This window comes from Ceratina calcarata, unplaced genomic scaffold (genome assembly GCF_001652005.2).
Source record: "Ceratina calcarata isolate Rehan_Ccalc_2016 unplaced genomic scaffold, ASM165200v1 scaffold97.2, whole genome shotgun sequence".
Taxonomy (NCBI): Eukaryota; Metazoa; Arthropoda; class Insecta; order Hymenoptera; family Apidae; genus Ceratina; species Ceratina calcarata.
In genome coordinates, this window is record NW_017181113.1 from 1,135,399 (window position 1) to 1,158,438 (window position 23,040).

The window sequence follows — 23,040 nt, forward strand, 5'->3', positions numbered from 1 at the left end:
ACACGTAGTTTTTTGTAAAAGTGCATGATCTTCGGAAGAAATGAGATATTACAGAAAAATTAAGAGAGCGAGGAAGTTCATTTTTGAACGAAAAAATAGAGTAGACTTTCCACAATATATCCATGTAAACCACTGTTTGTATTCGTACTTCTCAGTAATTATAAATAATTGATTAAAGTTCGAAAAAGAGCTGATGCCACTTCGGAATTTTAATGTCAATTATAATTGATTCCATGTTTCTGAGATGATGAGATTCCATCCGGAATTCTCATATCAATCATAAATGATCCATTATAATTGACATGGGAGTTCCGCAGCGTTCGTTCAGTTTCTAATAAGAAATAAAAATCAGTATTACGCTCCTCAGTCAATGTTTTTAGTCTGTTACTGTTATTTCACGTTGATGTCTGGTTCATCTAAAAATCGCTGCAGGGAATCTGTTTTTCATGGGTGCCATTCAACAAGCTAGAAGTCGATCGATAAAATTATTTCTCGCTGTTTTTAGCAAACGACGGAAGCGAGCGTCGTAAATTCGTCGGAGGGATTTCATTCGGCTGGTTTAACGATCGCTGCGGCAATTCTTTTATAACGTAAACCACGTATTCGGATATACCTGCGAGACGGGATGATGCGGTTAAAAATAACGTAAAACGATTTCGCCTCGCGTTTGACGGATCAAAACTGAAATACGGGAACGTTGTTCCGTTACGATACGTTGCCAGCGTTTTCAGTTACGGCAATCAAAAACGAGGAGTGCGCCGGAATGAATAAATCTCCTCTCGATCAAATTGATACTGAAAATAATGTAACCGGCGCGTTCGCTATTAACGATATTGTAATTTCATTTCTGAATATTTATACAATGCTGTTATCTCCTCTGTTATAAGGGACAGATAGGATACCCATTATTTATTCATGCAATATTCGTTTCGAAACAGTGGGGCAACATCGAGAATATTGGAAAAGTAAGTATGATGCTGCGCGTGGCGAGATGCCGATCTGTCGGCTATATTAAAATTTATGAAGACAAAACTTTGATACCGAGCTTTCATCCCATGTGTTCCATTCATTTTAATTCGCTTTATGCATATTTTTTATTCGCAACAGACGTTACTTCATTTGCAAAGAATGAACTTCTCTGTGCACAATTATTCTAATCATATGTACCAGTATTTCTGTTTTCTCGAAATTAATGGAAGATACGAGTTTACTGCGTAAATAAAACAAGTCTCATAACCGAGAAGTCGGTGACTCGCAAATTACGGTGCCGTAACTCGTCGTTTAAGCAATATTAAACTTGCGCGGCTTATCATTGAGTTTTACTACTGAAACGTGTTCTTTAAGTTTCTCTCGTTATTCTTACTGCATAATAAAATTCACTTTCGTTCATCCCAGTGATTTACGGGCAGTGACGCATAGCACCGAGGGGTAGGTTTGAAAAGGGGTAGGTGAAAACGAGAGAATGTAGAAGATGTGAAATAGATGGTGGAAGACAGCGTCGTGAGATACCTAAATCGCAGGCAAGGGTGACCGCACCATAGGCGACTAAGGGAGGTCGCCGGAGGCGTGGGTGCCGTGGAGGGTGGCGGTCGAGGGGGCAAGGGGTGCCGCGTGGTAAAGCTGGCGAGAGAGGAAGTGGCGGCGGTGTTGCCGTAGGAAGGGGTAGGGCTGCACGCATCCCTGCCAGACCGGCCACCTGCCCACCAACCCTGTCCGCTGAACGACGCTTCCCAGTATTCGAGCGATCGCTACCACTCGCGCACGCAAATCCTTCGGCCGGGGATGTGCGTAGACCGCGCCACCGCGTCGACACACATCGTACTATTACGGAGGTACGTGCGAGCCAGCGTAGTGGCAACGTGCTCGAGGTGACGTGACGTGACGTGCTGACGTGTGCCGTGCCCCCATGTAACGTGTAGCCCTGTCCCCGTTTAGGGTACGCGTCACACCAAAATCGCGAGAGCCGGGCCCGCCGCGATGCACCGAACCGAGATAGCGTCTTAACGGTCGTCCGTCCGTTCGTAACGCCACCGCGAGAGCTATGGATCCGCCGGGAGCCGCGTTGCTCGTGTCCCGCGAGCGTCCCTGAGAAGGGACGCGACCCTCGCGAGAAACCGTACGGTGGATGCTGCGTGCCTCGCGTGTCCCCGGGTTACGGCACGGCGGGCGTCGTCGGTTTCGAATTTCAACGATCTAAAGCAGTCGCGCTAAAGCACGTTGCGGGTTCATCTTCTGCCCTGCCTGGAAGCTATAGCAGATGGAATTTTGAATGATTGATGAGGAGATTTTGAACCGATGAAAGCGGGGCGGCAGCAATTGAAGAATTAAATATTCATCCCGCGGAGGATTGCAGGATTCATGCCTCGTTTCTCGTTGAAAAATCGCAGTTCGAAACGAGCCGCGTGTTAAGAAGGCATCCACTGCCCCCGAGGATATCTAACGACCTCGTCGTGGTTCGCTCGACGCCAGCGATGTTTGCAGCCGTTTATATAAAAAGACACATTAATGTTTACCGACTTTAATAGGTCAAACGAGGTGCGCTCTTTCGCGCTCGACTTTTCCAGGCAGCCACCGTTGCTCGTTTTCATTCTCCCTCGGCGTTACTCCTGTTTCATTCATCGTCACCGGGAGGAAAATAATAAACTCGACGATTCACGCTAGACAGATTGCTATTCTACACGATATAAAAAGATCGCAATGCGATGAAGAAGGAGGCAACTAAAATTACGCGTCCTCTTGTAATAAAAAAATGAATCGACTCGGCGCATTTCAGCTGACGAACAGAATATTTTTAAACTCGATCAAACGTTGAACGCAAATACCCGCCGACGGACATTTCACCGGCCGTTAGTCTGAATCAGACGAAGTACGGGACACAAGAAGAAACATCTCGTCAACCTGTGTTAACATATTGTACCGATCTCAAGTGATTGATTAGAACTCTCGTAATTAGCGGAACGGCAAAGTACTTGCGGGAGTAACATGTGAACGTGGACTAATTACCGTTGAACTGATTTCCATCACGAGTACCCAGCGGTAATAATTACCGGTGGCTTCCCTCGACCTTTGCTCCCCTTTGCCACCCCGTCACCCTTTCTTCTTCGGTTTCGAAAAACACACTTGACACAAACAACGGGGCTGGCGTTTCGGAGCGAGCACGGCACGGCACACCGCCTAACATGGCTACGTGTTTCGACCAACCTTCGTTTCGCGCTTCACAAAGGAACGAGGTCATTAGGTACGCGAGAGACCAGGAAGGGTCGAGGGAAGTTGGCCACGCGAGAACAAGTTGCCGCGGCACTTTTGTCGGTGCCTTCCTTTCATTCCGAAACGATGTCACCGCAGTCGAATCCGTCGTAGCTTGATATCCCGTACGACTTCACGGCATCGGCTCCGTTTGATCCCGCGATTCCGCAGTCGCGAAACGGGGGAACGTCAAAGGCGATTTCCCACGGAGAATGATCGAGTGGCTTTCTCAGCCGCGGGGGCGAATAATCGGCACCGCTTTTCACGCGATCGCGGTGTAATCGTCGACGGTTTATTACGGATTGGATGCTATCGGGCCGTTTCATCGCTTCTAATCGCCCGTGAACCGATCGCAACGGCACTAATTCGCGCTAAATCGGTCGGAATCGAACGGTAAGCGAACGAGCGACGAGCTCGCTCCAGTGGCTCGACGAAGTTTCAGGACTGTTTCAAATCGCAACACGTACGATTATTCATTTCATTCTCATCGGAACGATCGACCTGGGATAAAGCGAGGACAACGTCGTACCTTGTATGCGATGGAGACAGCACCGATCTTTCGATCTTCACTGAAATGCGAATTGGACGACTTACTGAACAGTACGATCTTTTTGATAACTGTCGTTAGATAACGTGCTCCCGGATCGCGGATCGATCCAGGAGTAATTTAAGGGCTCGCCGAGCACGACCTTTTCACTCGAGCGTGAAGGCATCCTCGGTCTGAGATCGAGGCAATAAACCAGGACGCTTGCACCGAAACGAAGAGGAACTCTAAAAAAAGGATAATCCTGATTTCGTGTTTTTTCCTTATTGGATGGTCGCAACGAGAGCACGGTTATTTATTTTCAATTCGAACTCGAAGAATCGTCGAGAATAAAGAAATAATCCTATTAAAAGGCCGTTCGAAAGGAAGCGAAAGCATTCGTCGCAAGAGGTTACTGAACGGTACAAAAAGAAGGAAGCTTGAATAAAGGTCTAACAACCTCTCCGTCGAACCCCATCGACTGCTCTGGTAATTGTCGGAAGGCGATATTCACATTTTCAAATGAAAGAAACGAGACGGGAAATGCAGTTGGCGTAGAAGATTCTACGAGTGCGCTGGGTATGTCGCATAGTGTCGCAGCACGAGTCTCCGCTGTGTGAACAATGGAAACGGGGCTGCACAGTGACGGAAGATAATCAACCTCCTTGATGTTGTCCCGATTTATCCGAGAGCTTTCAGCGGATAGCAGCGAGCAAGAAGGGGGACGACGACGAGCGAAGGGTGACGTTTTGTGACCGTCCGATCAGCGGGCACTGGAGGAGTCCCGCGGCGACGACGCCTCTCACCGCCAAGCGGACACCGTCGGGGGTGGTGAACGTAATGTGAGAACGGCCGGTGAAGCGATGACGGTGACTCCGTCGACCTCCGATGTCGCTGACAAGGCTGTTTCGACGGACGATGCTGGCAGCGGAATGAAGGTGGCACGTCTCGAAGCCGTCCTCACCGCTCTGGTGGAAACGAAGGTGGAGGCGATCAAAGCCTCCTCGGCCATGAGCAAGCGTTCCGGTAGCGCGCCGGCTAGTCCGCGCCGGCTTAGGCTAACTTCCACTTCGACTGCCTCTTCTTCGCTGAACCACCAGCGCCGAAGGAAACATCACCATCACTACCACCATCATCATCATCATCAGCATCATCACCACCATCACCGCAAGAGGCACGACTCGGCGCCGTGCAACGAGCTCATCAGTGAAACCGCGGATCACCGTCACCACAATACCCATCACGGTAAGTGCCGTTAACAATTTCCATCTTAAATTCTTAAATACGTTTTAAAACCAGCTTGCTCGAAATATTAATAATAATTATCCAATCGATATTGTATAGTCAATCGAAAATTGATCAACTTTTGTTGAAAATATTTTTTTCTCAGATTATCGCAAATACTTGAAAAATAGTAAAGAGTGTTACATGGGACACCCTATGTATAAGAAAAGAAGAGACAAAAACAATAAAAATAAGTTCCATCTAATAATACTAACCGTGAATAAAGCCTTAAGCAGTTAGGCTCAAGGAGACCTAATTATATCCTATAATAAATAAATGTAATAATATTATTAATACAAAATAAGCAACACACTTTATGCTTAATTAACAATTGATTCGCCTCTGTAAAATAATTGAAGAATTGGTAAAAAGAACCGTGGTTTGTATGTTACAGGTAAGACGAGGCGAAGGGCGTCAGAAAGTCCGCGACGCCCGAAGAAGAAGCGCAAACATTCGAGGAGCCCGAACATCCTGAACGGTATAGTCCAAGACGTTCATACCGGTCTTGATTCACGCCTAGAGCTTTTCGGAATGGACGGCGACCAGGACCTCGCGTTGATAAACTTCGAAAGGACTCGAGAGACTCTCAGCGATTCTTGCGAATATCCGCAGTTGCACCGAAGTGCCTCTTACTTTCCCCAAAGTGCCGCTCATTTGTAAGTAACAGTCGATACTTTATTACATTTTATTGGAAATCACTCGCGTGTATTGCTTTGTCAAATGCTTCTGTTCGCACCGTGCAGCGCTCGTTATTTATTCATAATTTCAAATGAACTCAATAAATAGCAATGGCAAAATTGCAATGCTCGTTCATTGGATTTTTATTTAGAGGAAAGTTTGATTAGTATCTGGTTAAGTATCGGAATTTCGGAAATTGAGGACATTGATATTTAACAACTAATTAGCGAAGTGGCTCGTAATTTACGTGATACAAGATTGAAACTCGACCACTGGACATTTCTGTTTATACACAAACAACATTTGACACGACATTCCTGTTTGAAATATAACTATTTTCACGTAAGTGCAATGCGACTACGAAATTGGGTCATTTCGGTGCGTGGCTGCACGTAGCTGGTCTCTTCGTTAGATATTCAATACGATCTCGCGTTTCGAAGCGTACTCGAACGTGTAATGAAACTCGGCGAACGCTGTTAGCTAATCGAATAATCGGAAATGATGAAAATATCGCTTCTAACTATTCGCTTTATCATAACTTCATCTCGGCTCAAAACGCACAGTTGCGTGTTCCGTATTTCTCCATGCAGCTCGCGTTGAATACATGAGAAGGTTCTGCGTTATTCATGAGTTTCAAACTGTGAGTACGTGAAAATACGGTAGATTTCGTGATTTGATGAGCTAAATTATATTTCGCACGCCCTTCATAATAACTCGAGATGAAAATGGAACGCCGTTATCCAATAAATGTATCAGTCTGACTTATGATCGGACTATACTACTTGCAAGGGAAGTTCACATCGGCTTAGATACACAAACGTAATTCATAGGATATTCAATATTATTACAATAAATATTTCCATGTATTCTGCAACTGTCCACTTTTTTCTTAGATGCAAAGAATTTCAGTTTTGCTATTGACATTTCTCCGCTTAAGAATGCAAGAGATACTAAGACATGTACATGTGTAATCCAGGTCGCCCGGGTGCATTCTTCTTCGTTTAATTTCGTTTAGCATGACCCATATTACGAACACATCGGTTGGATGTTTTATCAAGTAAAGTCGACTGACGCTTTTCTGGACCAGACAGCTTAGGTCCGTGCGAAATTAGACATTTCCTTTTAATTAATTATCAATTGGATATCGAAACTGAATTAACGCTCATTAATTTCCCAACACGGATTTGATCGCGCGAAACAATTACATTAATTGTGTAACAGAATTATCTATCAATATTATTCCATAATTTTAGAATCAATTATAAACTACATTTGATTGTGGATTGTGATCATGGGAAACATATTGTATGATTACAGAAAGATCCACTACGATGACGACGATTACGTGGCGTTGAACGTAGCGGACGAGCTGGAAGAGGAGGAAATTTTTAGCGGCACCGAGAAGATCGAGGCACCTCGGGAGAAGTACCATCGACCCCGCAGAAAGAGGAAACGGAAACGGCGCAGAGTTGAGACCACTGTGCCCCAAGAAGAACTCGTTGATCCCGACGAGCTTCCGCCGCGCGCGCGTTGGACCATCGTCGTGACCGCTTGCATCCTTCTCATGATGTCCTTGCTGCTAGTCGGAGTCACGCTCAGGATGGCGCCGATCATCGACGACATGGGTGAGTGGCGTAAAATAAAAACAGAAATTCCTGCTATTTTTATTTACATATAATTAGGTTTATTTCTAAGAGGATTAATCCAGAATCGATACTGTTGTCTGATGCGATAAAAATGATCTTATTATTAAAACTTTGTTAACGTATGGCAATTTTCTGAACACCGTCAGGGTACGTTACGTATGTCTAGTGTCATAACTATGTAACTTGCGGTGTATATTTAATACGAAAGTATGCGCAACACTTACGTGGCCCACTCCATCTTTTGATCTATACCTTCAGCTAGTTTACTATCTAGGATATTTAGGGCACGCCCCCGGAGATAGTTCTTTGAATTAACGATGAAATATGCAAGCAACCCCAAGAGACGTTACCACCGGTTGCAATCATGCCATGTTAATGTTTCACAGTATCAATACCTTCTCCACTCGGGGAACAAATACAATCCTGTTTATCTGCCGCCTGATTATATTCGAAGTTACAAATCGTTCGACTGAACCGAGTGTAAGACGTTACTGAAACCGAAATATTATTTTCATCGTTATTCCTCTGGTAATTAGTTAATTATTTCCCACGTCGGCTGAGTTTTTTGGGTATACATTCATTAAAATTGTAGGACCTCCTTTAGAAAAATATGAGACCTTGTTACCCGTTGCTGGTTAAGAATATACTTGTATTAAAATAAAGCCAACAGTTGTATGAATAGCATAGCATCATAGATTCATGAATATTGGGGAACACTTCACGAACGTCGTCGACAGAACTTGAGGATTTTAATGGCAGTCTGGCGATTCTTTCAAATATTGTAGATACCCGCGTCGAAAGCGTCGCCACAGGTTTCGGCCAATTAACCGGCGGGATAGTGTGGCAGCCGGTCGAGTACTCAGCGCACACCTATCTACTCCTGGCACAATATCCAGCGCGAAAAAGCACTTTCGCCGCGGATTTGTGTACCGGGCCGTGATATACACGTGCACACACAGGGAGAGATACCAACACCTCGAACAGGAACGTGTGAGTGCTCGAGGGCGCTCCGCGCCTCTAAATTAAAGGCGCACGTCTGCGACTCCTCCAGTCGGTCGTCGGATTTCCGTCGAGGAACCACCCGTGAACAATCTCGTTTCGTGATTTCACGCGGACACCCTTCGTCTTTCACGCGCTCCTCGCCCCGCTGAGGATCGCTCGCGATAGCTTCGCTCCCCGCGGAACAACCGCGTGGCCAGTGGCTTCGTCCGAGTGTTCCAAGTGCCTCCTTTCAGACAAACATCTCCGTTTATGCCAGATGTTCTATTTTTAATCGACGATAGTCTCGCTTATAATTACGTGTGGCTTATCGACGGTCATGTGCTTCTAATACGTCGGAATCTTTAAAGATGCGAAGCTCGTGCACCGTTTGCTAAACTTAATTGTCAGAGAGAAGAAATCGATGTCAAGGATAGGCTCCGCACAATAATTTCTAACTCACGGAAACACTTTTTGGAACGTGACACTTCAAACAGTAATTAGTACGATTGGATTCAGTTTCGTACGCTCGCATTGCTTAGTAAGTCTATTTCTATATTAGAATGTAATAAATGTCCAGATTTTACAATTTCTACTCACTGGTTTAAGATTACATACAAAATTATAGAAAAGTAAAACCAGTGGGACATTTATTATATCTCCTTCTCGGAAAGATATGTTTGAGATACTTCATTTTTAAAGAAAACTCCAAATTTCGAAGTGCAGAAGTAATTTAAGTCCCAACACACTTCATCTCATTCAACTGTTTCATAAGGAAGAAATAAATCTATGAAATCACTATCTGATCAACAATTATAAAGATTATACTTGCATTCATTATTACGCATGATTTAGTGTTGGTTTCAATTTAGTTAAGTGGTTTACTTGCATTGTGGGTAGGGACGATTGTTCGTTTTCGCCTGAGCAGCTATTCGCTGGATCGATACGCTTTCTGATGATGGATATTAAAAATTGCACAGCTCTTCGTCTGTTTGGAAATTGCTTTATGAGCATGCCAAAGTTGATTATCGAAGAATTGCTTTGAGATCCAGGCATCCGTGTTCCTCCTTACAATTGTTCAAATTCACGACTCTCCCCCCTAGGGAATACATATTTTACGATACTCTCGAACAAAACAAGACATTAATCACGAATAGGAAGCTTTATAAATGTTGTAGGAAAAATACCCTAAAACGGATACGACAGCGTGGTGATGTTTTCTTAGCTAAGCTATTCTTCTATATGAGATATGCGATGTTCCACGGTTTATTTGTTGATTCCACGCTCGCTGATTTAAGCGAAACGGTACGCGTATAATTTAAATGGAGAGCGTAGGGAATGCGGGATGAAAACAGTAATAGAACGCGATTTGCTTTCTTTTCAAATCGATCGAGGGGTGTAGGTTGCACCTGCGAAATCGCTCGCATAACACCCCTCGCGCACGGTTCGACACTTTTCCGCGATACGTTTACATCATTATGCACTCTCGTTGGAATCAGGTCAAGCCTGCAGCCGTCTGATTTCTCCATCGTTCGATTTTGATGTGCGTCATTAAAGAACGTCCATACATACGCGCGTGCATACATGCATGTACGTACGTGCGCTTAGGCGTACACAAGCGTGCACGCGTCGCGTATAACCGGGATCAACATCATCGCTACCATTTTCGAGTCCAATCGGGATTGTCGAGTTTCCTCTTCAATTTACCCGAATAGTCCGGCGTTACACCCGTCTCCGCCCGTTGACGCACATCGCGACGCGAACGTTCGTGTAAGAGAACGTGCCGAGAATTTTACAACTTCGTGGAAAGCCGCGGCAAGCCTGCCGGTGTCCCGAGCGAAATCTTAAAAATACTCCGGTTTAAAGGCTCGACGTTTTTATGGCCCGCGGTATCATTCTTCTTCATTTAGTGGACGATCGCGCGTTACCACCGTCTCGACAATCCTGCGCGTTCTTTTCTGCCCGCGATGCAGGTCACAAAGCAGTTAAGCAGATTTTTCATTTCTTAATGCGAGACTGTATAGTTTGCGCTGTTACTCCTGGTACTTTGTTTCTTTTATCGTATACATTCGTCTTCGGATAAACAAGATGATTAAATTCTTGTAAAACTTTAATCTCATGGATTCTGAACAACAACACCGGATTTAATATAGATACCGATGGATTATCCGAAGACCATTTATTGGAACGAAATTTTATGTTCAGAGCTCGACTCACCGAAGTTTCCCAGCTACCGTTATGTTCACATCGCTGTTTGCTTATTAGAACGAAGTTTTATCAAATATCTGAACTGATCGTAAATTACTTTTCATCGGTAAAAGGAATGACCAGAACGCATGTTACAATCTACTTATCTAAACGCAAGCTCTGCTATTTAAATTATATAGAATGAATGTTTTAAAAATAAAAGAAAGAATTCTTTTTAAAAAATCAAAATTTAGAAAAGCACTGCCTTGTCTGATAAATGTAGAACTAAATTATTTGTGTGTGAACATGCAAGTAATAAGGAATGTCCGAGTTGTATTACTTGAAGGAGGAATGAGAGCATAAATCATGTGCCGAAGCAATAAGCAAACTTATGTTCCAATCCATTTGCCTAAATGTAAGCTATTTGAATTATACTATTCAATAACAAGTTTCTAGTAAATGCATGAACGATTTTTATCGAAATTGCATTCTCTTATCAAATTTGATAAACTATTTGTGTAATTAAATCACAAAGAGTATTCCAGTTGTGTCACTTAAAGGGAGAAATCATGTTCTGTAAATTTTATGTTCCAATCTTTTTACCAAAATGCAAGCTACATGAATTAAGGAATAGAGCAAAGAGTTTTATATAAATTGCTTTCTGTTATGAATTTCGATAAATTATTTTCATGAACAAATGGCAATAAACGTCCGAATTGGATTTCATAAAAAATGAGAGAAAGAATCGTCTTTCTAAAGGTAGCGTGCGAGGAAATTCAGAAATGCAGCGTCGCATTTGGTTTTATTATAAGTTGCACAGATGCGCCCCATCACACGGGGTACAGTCTGTGCATTTCCGGTTGCATTTCATGCGGTTATATCACCTGTTACGCTTGTCGCTCGGTTGTCCCCGTTTCTCGAACACCGTTGACATTATTATGCGAATGTCCTTACAACAGCGAGAGCTGGTATACGCTAATATTGGTAACGAGTACACGAGTACTATCGATTATCAATATCTGATGTTCCGTAATAAGAGGAATCACAGAGCAATATACCAAACTGGCGAGCAATTTCGGGTTCTTACCAACGCCGATGCGACCAACAAACTTATGGTCATCCTCTGCCCACTACGTATGCAATAAGCCAGTTGTTTAACGGATTTACAGGAACTAAACACATTGCCTATGTGCATATGCAATTTTTGAAAATGCTTATCTTTAAAAGAAGCTAGATTTATATTTCCTTGCAATTACAATAATTAATTAGGCAGTTATTATTTATTAATAAATCTCATTTCAACGAATTGGTATCTATCATTTAAAAGAAGCTAGATTTATATTTCCTTGCAATTACAATAATTAATTAGGCAGTTATTATTTATTAATAAATCTCATTTCAACGAATTGGTATCTATCATAATTTGGTATAAATCAGTCTCTGTCGAGATAAATTTAAATTGTATAATTTTACGTATGTGAGAAATTAACACTAATAGTTAGTATCTACTAAAACGTCTGAAAGTGTTCCATTTAATCCCGGATAAAGGGGAAACGTAGAATGGGTTTCTATGCACGTCAGAAAGTTCGAAACCGAGAGAGTGAATCAATTAATGCTAGTTTCCTCTCCCGGCCAGCACAATTTCCCAAGTGAATCGCGGTACTAACGTAACAGACCAAACAAGTCGTGTGAAAATTTTATTTGCCTACTTGCACAGTCTGTATTTTGCGTATTCAGTCGAATCTTACGAATTTTTCCAGACGTATTATTAAGTTTATACGTATGCGTGCAGTATACGGAAAACTTTGTAGTTTGATACAACGGTGTTTAACAAGCGACAAGAGTGTTAATTATGGAGTAGGATACTCTTAAAAATAGCGTAATAACTTTTCACCTTTCGAAGTTTTCTTTTCTAATTACAATTCAACATTGTTTAACTTCGTTTAAACTGTACCCCGCTATTATTGTTGGAAGACGGTTTCGCAAATCTTTTTATAGAAGTGAAATTAAGTAGTTAAAAGAAGGATAATTCTATTTTAAGAGGAAAAGATTATGCGAATTTTTAAGAAGGAAAATTAATATATAATAAATATAATGAAATAACGAGGAGAATCAAAAGTCGAAATTTCGTACACATTTTTTTTTTATAGGAACGTGCTTGCATTCTGTTGTAAGGGTAGTTGCGATAATAATCATAAATTATGTTTACAGAATCGATTTCGAGTTACACACACGTTTGCATGACTTAGAAGATGATAAATCAATGTAGCTTCAACAAATTCATGACACTTTCATATTTCCCAATATGCGATTACGTTTCATCGAAAAAGAAATAGACAAAAATGTTAGTTTCACAATTTCTGTAGCTCACGATAAGTAAAGAAGAATTTTATATCGCAGGAAAAGTTGAACGTTTTTAGGTGTCTTTTGGAAGAAATTCTCAAGCGTATAACTCGTCTCTTGTTTTTAAAAAGAAGTCGACAGAATAGTAGTATGGAGACCGATAAAGTGTCGAAAAGTTTTCAACTTTTGGTGAACACTTTCGTGGCGCGACGGTAAACGTCGATCGTCGGCATCCATCGAGGGGGAAACTAGGACCGTGGGTATTTTTCAGATTCCGTCGTCCGCCGCGCGAATATCCGAATAATTCAAACTCGGTTGCCCTGTAGGCGTGGATTTTCTAAATATTTGGCCGGCTATGTTTATCGACATGTCCGTGGCTATCTTATATACGTACGAGCGACGGGTAACGGACACGGACGCGGCCCACAAGCACCGAGGCGGCCGGTGTGTGCATGCAACGCGCAAGGGTCGTGGGGAGGAAAGAAACGTGGAAAGCGGATAGGTGGCTTGCTTGCTAGATCCGCTGCTAAAAATACACGTCGCAATAAACTCAAGGGTGACGTCCACCACATAGATACGACGTATTTAGTTGTCCTTAGTTATACATACTTTCGTTCGTCTTCGTCTTCTTCCACTTTCGTGTCGCCGTTTAAAGAGTCCCTCCTTTCGCGACAAGCTAAATATCTTTTATGCATTCGAGTCGGGGAACTTCTCGCAAAAAAAAAGAAGAACGCAGGGGAAAAGTGAGCTTGAGCTACTCGAAAAATGAAGGATGCTCGTGACACAGAAGAAATCATTGAACGCTGAAGCACTGTCAAATTACTGGATAAATTGCATTTTGATAAAATGACATATTGAGAAATCATTTTATAAAAAATTATTAATAATTTCTATTTACTGAAGATTTCATATAAAATTATTTAAAAAAAAATAACAAAAGATTCAGACGTTTATTATGTATGACTACGAATTTGGAGCAAGTGTCGACTGAAAAGTAATGCGCGATGAATGCAATATGCAAATCTTAGCTACGCAAACGGTTAACTTCCTGGGTGTATGCAGTTTGTTTATATAGCGTATCTGGATTCTGCAGTGCGTCAGGTTTGATCATGAGTAATTAATAACAGTAACTGTTATTGCTTCCGAAACTGTATGCACTTAGAACATTTCCACTTAATTCTACGAAACCGAAGAACTTCTGCTTACTCGTTGCATACCTGAGAATACAATGTCATTATTTTTTTTAAAGTAGAGGTAAATTATACTGGTGTAACTAAATGAACAAAACCATTTCGTTCCGCGAGAGCTTTCCGAGGAGCAATTATAAAGCATCCCGTTGGATGTTATCAGCAACGAGACTCATTTAAAATTGATAGATGAGAAAATCGTTTTGGATGCTCCAGATAAAATTTGCATCTCGTTTGTCCCGTCAGAATGTTTACGAATCCCATAAATACTTTAGAATTTCATCAAAGCTCGGGACATTATTTAAGCTAGGAACCCCATTACAATAACTGTGTATAAAAACGAAATTATGTATGAATTTCGTTGCGACTCCCGCACGATGCAACGAATATTTCAAACATATCTTTCAATGAATTTTAAATAAAACTACTTCAGTAGAGAAAGGAATGTTGAACAGAAATAGGAATCCGTCGGGAATGTCGACTCAGTCTATGAAAGCTGCGCTGGAGAGCGATCCGAATCGGCGATTATCCGGCTCGTCGTCGGAGCGAATAATCTTTTACGTGGACGACGCGTCGTTCGAAATGTCCCACGAACCGTTGCCGGATTTCTGCCAACGATCGGACAATTGTTACGCGTCATGCGGCACAGAGGATCGCAGAACGCCGCTGTTCCCGTCGAACGTCGACGTAACCGGGTCGGACGATCATTCAGCGCTCTGCTTGTCGAGCCCTGACGAGCTCGCGGCGACCGCCGACGGCTCGAACCGCAGAAAGTTCGGTAACGCGAAACAGGTACGAAACAATGCCGAGCACGATCGGCGCTCGAACCGGCGTCGTTCCAGCGCGCAATCCGCTCGCTCGAGGACGAACAGCTGCAGCAGGCCAACACCGTTAGGTAGGAGACAATTGGGTCATCAGACTTTTCGATCGATGAGAAACGCAGGTTCCCTAGTTGTTGCCGTTCTCGTCTAGTGACGTAATAACGATTTCGGGGTTGCTGCGATTAATCGTATCAGCTCTGGTTGATCGATGCGGCGCGCACTGACGTTTCACGCGAGAGTAGATCCCGTGAGAAGGGAAAAATAATTGCCGTCGATCATTGTCCAACGTTTTCCTCCCTTCCGCTTGTCCGCGTTCAAACATTTTATGACCGACGATACTTTCGTTGTATCTGTCTATTCGAATTAGGCTCGACTTCGACCGGTTTCGTGATTTTTTCACTTAAGGTTGTATGGGCTATATACTTAAACAATAAAGAAATGGCAAAACTAAATATTTGAATATTAAGCATTAAAAATTTTCTATACGTTGAACAATTTTATAAAACTTTTCAAATATTGTACAGAGCTTTTTATTTCTTAAATTTTTGTCCGAGACTTCATACAACCTTAATGTTAGAATTTTATTTAATACCTGAATGTCTTAAAAGCATTGGAAAATAAATTAGGACAGTTTGGTGCCATTACCTAAATGAAGAAATGAAAAAAATGTCCAGGTAATGGTAGGAGAAGTAGCTCGAGTAGGAGGTCGAGATCAAGAAGAACGAGCACTGCTTGTAGAAAGGATTCCGTGCGGCCTTTAAAGCTCGAGATGAAGGAGGCACAGAAGATCGTGGAAGATGTTGAGAATTCGGAGCAGGCTAGACGTCATCGAAGAATCGCTATGATTGTTGTGGGAACGTTTCTCTTCCTGTTGACGGCCTCCGTCCTCGTGGTGGTGGTCACGTTGACTCACAGCTCATTTCTCAGCCCAGTCATGGGCTCCAAGGAGCTCGCGGAACATCGATCTGGATGTAAACTATGATCTTGAAATACTCTCTGAACGAAATTTCCAAGCAATGATTTCATTGTTCATTTCAATTTTATCTAAATATCAAAATTATTGTTGGAAGCAATAAACAATTTCAATCTCTTTTTCCATTAATTCTTCAAAACTTATACATTGATAAAATACACGTAAACATAAACAGTTGATTTATAGGATGAAATGTCTATGCCAAGAAATTATTTAAAACTCAGAGTGGCAACAGTATCGATTTTTTAAATAGATGCATGCTTTTGTTTTCATTATCAATGAGATGCTGTTCTACAGACGCGACGATTAATTTATAAAAATTTTATCGATTCCAGTGCGCAGGGAGAACGAGGAACTGTTAAACTCCCTGAACAGAATGATCATAATCGAGAACTCGACGACGGCTCCCTAAAAGAAGACGTCCCGAGGCGGCAAGAACGGCCTGTTTTGATGCGCCTTCGGAAGAAGTCCGGCAAACTGAGAAAAATAAGGGATAATGAGTGCGACAACTCGGAGCGGCAGGGCCGGGGAAGCCGTTCCCTGGAAGCGGCGGACTTTTATTACGACTGCATTTTATCCGAGACGACTTTAAACGATAGCGGAGCGAAGTGGTCGTTTAATTTGTCAATGTCGTCGTGGCGCACGGTTAATTTGTCGACCCCGCCGACAGTGCGAACTTCGAACTAGGTCCGTGGCAACGCGGAATCGACGTACATAGAATTTTATCATCCCATTGTTCCGAAGGTACGTTCTCGTCTGATTTTATTTTTCTTTTTATAATTGGACTACCCGGTTCGAGGGACACGCGTCCCGGGGAGGTGTCGGATTTAACGAAGTCTCTCGCGAGTCGAGGACGGCCAGCGGCGAGATTCGACGAGAAAAAGTTTACCCGCGGCGATTCGTATCGCCGCTCTTGTTAGTTAGCTCGTTAATTGTTATTGGCGCGGCAAACGGTCGGCCGTGTGAGCCTTGTTAAGATGCGAAATCGTGTTATACGCTCGTTCGATGCGCGAAAATTTTATTCCGGTTAAAAGGATTTCGCAGTGGCTCGTTCCGCGTGACAAATTTATACGTACAATAGGATTCGAGGATCGATCGCGCGCAAACCGTATAATATCGACAACGAAGAGGAATATTTAAATGAATTTCGCGAAACTCGATTTACGTCCTTGTCGGAAAAAGAAATCAGAATCGTCGATGTCTCTGAAATAGAATAAAACTAACAAAATTAGCACACCGACTTTTTTGTAGCTTGAATCAATTTTCTCTTTATTCGTAACTTGCAATCAGGAAATAATTTGAACGTCACGTTATTAATTAAAATTGTACTTAATTAATATAGAATAATGTTTTTATAAGTCTTCCGGTTTGAAGGAGGTCGATATAAAAAATAATTATGTAATAGCAAGGTTCCTTTTTCCCAAGGAGGAGCAAAACGATCTTTCGGATTGAAATATTTATAACGAAGCATTGATCGTTAGATAAGTAGCCAGAATAATCGCTATTGTCAATTGTTTTTAAAACTGTCATTAACGGACGCTGATTAGAGGATCGCGTAAAATGATATCGCCTTAAGGAAGAAGTCGAGCCATTGTTATATACTTGGGATCATTTAGTTTCGCTTGTGTCGGTCTGAACGAAATATTTTGTCCACGTAAGATGCATATCAGTGCCGGCTAGGTAGTACGTACCAATGTGAAGAGACATGCTTCATCGCAATTATAGTCCTCGGGAAAAACGTCTCCATCCTCTCATCTCTGTTTCAAATCTAGCCGCGGTCAAAGGACGTTCTGTCTCATTGGCAATTAATTAGGGTCTCGTCGTTTAAATATTATAACGCTGTAGTTTCTGGGACCTCGCCTTTTAGAAATAATAATTTAACGGGATGTAAAATAGACGAACTGTCGCTCTTTATCCGGAATCACCGGTCGCGGACAGAATTTTCGCCACCGTTTAATAGTAATGACTAATTAATCGTCGAAACGATGGATCTAAACCAGTGATTCTCACCCACTGTGACGCGAGTCGTAAACTCGTAATGAAAATCTTTGAATTAAATCTTTATCATTAAATAAATATTTTCTTTGTATTTTCATTTTATTTTTCATTGAAAATTATTATCCTGTATTAATTTTACAAAATACATTATAGGTACAAAATTCAATAAACCAAATAAAATTCTTTTAATCTTATTTTTAGTGTTTCGTCAAATTCTTAAATTATCAGAAGTGTTCCATGACTAGAAAAAGATTGAGAATCACTGATGTAAACGATACCGATGAGGAATTAATTAATAATTGATATTGACGCGAATACACGTTTCGCTAAATTCAAATAAATTCGAATAAAATCAACTTTCTTAATACAGATAATTAATTCGGGTCTGCCCGAATTATTTGAGATTAGCGCTCGATTTATCTCTAAATGGAAACACGTGCAGAACGATACTATCTTGTCGAGATAAAGTTTATGGTAGCGTACCTAAGACGTAATCGACACGCACTTTGTAATATTGAATGAGAACATTGTTAGATGCTAAGGCGATAATACTCTGCGTAAATATTGTTATTTAGTACGTTACGAGGTATCATAGCGGTCTCAGTCTAAAACGATAATTAATAACGTAACGAATAAAAAGAATGAGGGTTAATGAATCGTTTTATCCATCGGCGCTCGACCAATTTCTATCTCGTCAATTCTTGTCTTTTACGCCGAATTAACAATTTTGCTAACACACTATTTCTCTTATTATTCTAAAGGCAGCCGTCCTCAAGAAACGTAACTCTTCTTCTCAGGAGACGGAACGGTCGTACCGGCCTGTGTCGAAATTGAACGCCACATTCAGAGAGCATTGTTTTCGTTAACGTTTCCCCTTCGGGCATTAATTAAATATAAATTAAGAGAAGGCATCATCGAAGATAAGAAAGTATTTATAACGTAATTATCAAATCAGTTCTCGTGTTGCAAAAATTACATCGTCCTGTTTTCGTTCTACATAAAAATTCGCGAGCGCTTATCTCACTTTAGTTGCGAACGCTATCTCTGAACGGCTTTCACTCCAATCGATCTTCGCGGGTCGAAGGAAATTGAATTTGTAAAATACTAGCGTAGCTCTCGAAGTTTCAACATAGGGACAACGGCTGATTCTACCGAGACATTATCGCGGCTTCGTGAAATATATTTGCGTCGCACAATCCAGCTCGTCGATCTTTTTCCCAATATTTCGTAGGAGTGATGTATCACGGAAGGCAAAAATGGTCACTGATACAGGAACAAAAATTTATCCTTTCTCGTTCGCGTGAAGAAAAAAGAAAAAACTGAAAATTCAATTTTGACGACGAACGGAGTACCCGAGCCGTTACTTTGTCGGTGTGAACGAGAACGAAGCGTTGCAATTGGGTACAATTGTTAATACTTAAAACTATGTACGCGTATAGTAACGCAGCTATAGTAACGTAGTAAATCGCGTTTCTTGGCCGGCATTGTCAAGACATAATTTCGCGATCAAGTATGTATGTACATACGTACAATCGAGTACATATGCATTTCGTATAATAGAGCATCGAGCCACGCCGTTACATACGTATCTATCGCGCATTTTCTAGACAGCGCGAATCCCGTTTTTCTACTTGGAATCGATCCCGGTTCAGTATTGCGGACGCGAGCGAAATTTCGTGGTTGTTCTTGAACGTGGATTAGCGAGTAATAAGAACCAGTGGCAAGCCGTGCCGTGCGTTCGTGGCAAGAGAGAGAGCAAATTGCCCACTATAGGAAGTATTTATGGCTGATGACTCCTCCGCGCACGGCCGGCTACCGGTTTTAATTCTTCACAAATTCCTCAATGTTGCAAAAAGCTGCTGACGTGCATTAAACAGATGTCCACCAGGTTCTGATCATACAAGCATTTTTCAAATTAATAATTCAATCCCCTACGTCGTATCTGATATTACATTTGATTAGGCTTCGTCTGATGATTAATAAATATTTTAATATTTGATTAATATACTGTTTTCGTGAACCGTGACGATGTGATATGTACGTATATATTCTTTAACCGTGCGGGATCGGGTCACGGACGATTTGCGTGATTGGAAAAGTGGCATCGAGTCGCTTAACTTAGGTTTGAAACTGTCGAGCGCGTATGTACCGATTAAATCGTTTGGCCTAACGCGAGGATTATTCTGTCGCTAGTCTTCTCTTCCAACGGTACGAATCTGTACATTATGAAAAATATAAATTTGTAAAGGATAGAGAGATGAAGTATAACATTGACGCACCGTACGCTACTCCCTGTGCGAGGTTCCAAATGAATGTTCAGTCGATACGGTGACGTAGGTGCACTAGCAATTTAAATGAATTACTATTTTAATAATATTAGGTTGGTGTATATGTAACACGGAATTGTCGTTGCCCTCAAACGTAGCAAATATAGTTCCTGTTAATAATTTATCAGTTTCGTATATTCCTAAATAATTAAATAATTTTATTACCCTGCGTGTAACAAAAATTAAACTCTGCCATTTATTGTCCTATATTGTGTTTATAATTTTAGTCCTGACTTCTTTTCATCATTTTCATAATAATATTTCAGATGAAACTGATTGTAGAAAATGACACTATGATTTTGGAACATTTTGATTCATAACACGACATGAGATAATCCATGATAAATGGAAACTAAACGAGATTTCATATATGCATCGACCTAATATTTTTTGCAATTCCTATAAACAGAGTGAAGGATTGAAAGCAGTGATTAGAATTTATTTTCCTCGAGTCTAAAAGACGATTAACTTTCTTCTTTTTCGAAGAAAGAGAATGGTGTTTCTGTGTCAAGAGACATGTTGCGAGAAGAGAGTGGAAAACCAAGTATTTCCGTGGAAGTACAACGGTAAGCTTTCAAGCAAGTAGATTAAGCTGTTATAGACAGACAAAATGTGTGTGCCAAAAAGCCAAGAAGGAGATTGTTATTCTATTGAAGTAGAATTGCGTAGAATATTAATTTCCCCTTCGACAATCAAATCGCGGTGTGAATTGAGTCGCGTGTCTACGTGCGATTGAATGATCAATAATAAAAGAAAAACTACTACGTATGAAGAAAGAATGGTGCAAGTAGACAATTACTGTTTCTAATTTACGAGGTGATTCATTTCCACGCTTCATTCCTTCCGCTTGTGTCTTCCTTTAGGAGTAGAATCGAGCAAAGATAAAAAAATACTGTTGTTCCTTAATTATTTATATAAACAATTCGCGACGCTTGAAAGATGATTTCGTTGTTTTAAAATCTGCATTCCAAGATTGTTTGTAAAGAGATAAAAGTATTTATTTAGGAAGTAAGTAATCAACGTCGAGTACCGAAAGCAGATTGTAATCAACCTCTCGATTGTTCTTTTTAAAATTAGGCCACTGAGACCATACATACGATGACTCTGCGTTACACGCATTTTCCAATTAAATAATGGTCGGAATTTCGAATTCTTATAATTAACAGGAATATATACGAGAAACGAATTGTACGAAGGACGCGATAGTAATATTTCAACATGTTCATTGCGATGTGCGAGGCAAGTTATTTTTAAAAGGGGACAACTCTTCGTTAAACTAGTCGACCGCAACCGGTGGACGACTATTCAATACGTACAAGGCATAAGCAGAGGGATTTATCATAAGAAATCGTAATAATAATCTCGATTGCGAGACGTGTATCATACTGACGATGTTGTAAAATGTTAACGGATGAGATATTAAGGTTTATGTTTCTATATTGTAATAACATTTATGTATAATGGTTATTATAATGCAAAAAATATACATGCTAGTTGTCCACGTTCGCGTTTTCATTATTTATTTCCTGCTATTACTCCTCTAAGTATATATATGCTTGGAATATGTACACTTTCGAAGCAGCTTTCATGTGTCGAAATTGTAGACAAACTCGTAAAACCTTCAACGCTTGAGAAGCTGCTACTAGTAGTACATGCATGTACATGTACGTATTTCTTTAAGCATGCAAACGGTTCAGTAAAAAACTGTTCCAACACTCGGCTGTACATCAATAATGCGTGTAGTTCCCGTAGTAAGTTCAATAATCGACTTGACCTTTAGACGGTATTGCACTTTGCATTTCCAAACGTCTATCGCAGAAAATTATTCAGTTAATGAGTCCTATTGTTAAATCGAATACTCGTCTATGTTTGAAATACACAGACAAATTGTTATTAGTTACTTCATTAGAATTTTCGGTATATTTTACTCATCTTTAGGTTGTACGAACCGTAAACTCTCTGCAAAAAGCTTGAGACATGAAATAAAATCTTCAATATTTGAATTTTAGTTCGTGTATTAATGATAGTGAATTAAAGGAACTGACAAATTATATTGCTCATAGTCTGTATATTTAATTGTAAACGTAAATTGCAAACTTCTACATTGTAGAAATCTATATAAGAATACATTTCAAGTCTTGCACCCTGCCTGAAAGGGACGTGTAGAGAGTCATGCAATCGCGTAAACATAATAGTAGAGTTAAAACATTTTACAATAAGTGCGTGAATACTTCATAACATTATACGAGCTCGTCAAATTGTGACAAAGTGATCGCTCTATAAGTAGGTTTCCTTTCCATTACAACTGGATGAAAATTGCAGCTGATGGACGTGCAATTTTTGGATCCCACGAGCGATAGAGGATACAATTTGTGATGAACCGATTAAGTGTGACAGGTGGCGAGGTTGATTCACTTAGTACAATTGCATGCAATGTAACGTAGCTTATGAAGTATTCTACTTTCCATTAACGGTGTTAATAATAAGATGTGTATAACCATAATCGGGCCGATTATATTCTGCGCCGAAGCAATTCTTATGGTAATATGTTTCACCCTGCCTAAAAGGGATAAATAAAGTTAGTCATGCCACGGTGCTCACCTAAATCCATCTTGCATCAGGCCTGTGTACTCGCGTTAGTATTAGTACGCGGCGCGCTTTGATAACGTTTAATCGTAACCATTGTATTATCTTGCACCCTGCCTGAAAGGGATAAAGGATGGTCCTAATCGCCAAACTAATTACAAGGAACCATAATTGTGCTTAATCCGTATAACAGATCACAATAATACTTTAAATATCGAGTGCATTCGTACGAATGAAATAGCCTGGGATGAAAAGGATTTGCG

General features: G+C 41.1%; 1 protein-coding gene across 3 annotated transcripts; it reads left to right on the top strand.

The window, feature by feature from the left end:
- Positions 1–1,677: 1,677 nt before the first annotated feature.
- On the top strand, positions 1,678–21,696 carry LOC108631894 (uncharacterized). 3 transcript variants are annotated; one of them, XR_003390005.1, is made up of 5 exons: positions 1,678–5,014; positions 5,448–5,709; positions 7,049–7,356; positions 16,202–16,610; positions 18,626–21,696. XR_003390005.1 is itself a non-coding variant. In XM_018036109.2 (4 exons), the coding sequence occupies exons 1-4, from the start codon at positions 4,633–4,635 to the stop codon at positions 16,276–16,278; spliced, it is 1,029 nt and encodes a 342-aa protein (XP_017891598.1). In that variant the 5' UTR covers positions 1,678–4,632; the 3' UTR covers positions 16,279–16,925. The 3 variants fall into 3 exon arrangements, 2 of the variants coding, with proteins under 2 accessions (XP_017891598.1, XP_026674999.1); XM_018036109.2 differs by lacking the exon at positions 18,626–21,696 and having other exon boundaries at positions 16,202–16,925; XM_026819198.1 differs by lacking the exons at positions 1,678–5,014; positions 5,448–5,709; positions 7,049–7,356; positions 18,626–21,696 and adding exons at positions 13,779–14,967; positions 15,568–15,864 and having other exon boundaries at positions 16,202–16,925.
- The last annotated feature ends 1,344 nt before the right edge of the window (positions 21,697–23,040 follow it).

Coding starts and splice junctions, on each gene's coding strand:
- LOC108631894 (XM_018036109.2), top strand. CDS start 4,633: ATGACGGTGACTCCGTCGACCTCCGATGTCGCTGACAAGGCTGTTTCG. Junction 5,015..5,447: donor TCACCACAATACCCATCACG/GTAAGTGCCGTT, acceptor TGTATGTTACAG/GTAAGACGAGGCGAAGGGCG. Junction 7,357..16,201: donor GCCGATCATCGACGACATGG/GTGAGTGGCGTA, acceptor TATCGATTCCAG/TGCGCAGGGAGAACGAGGAA.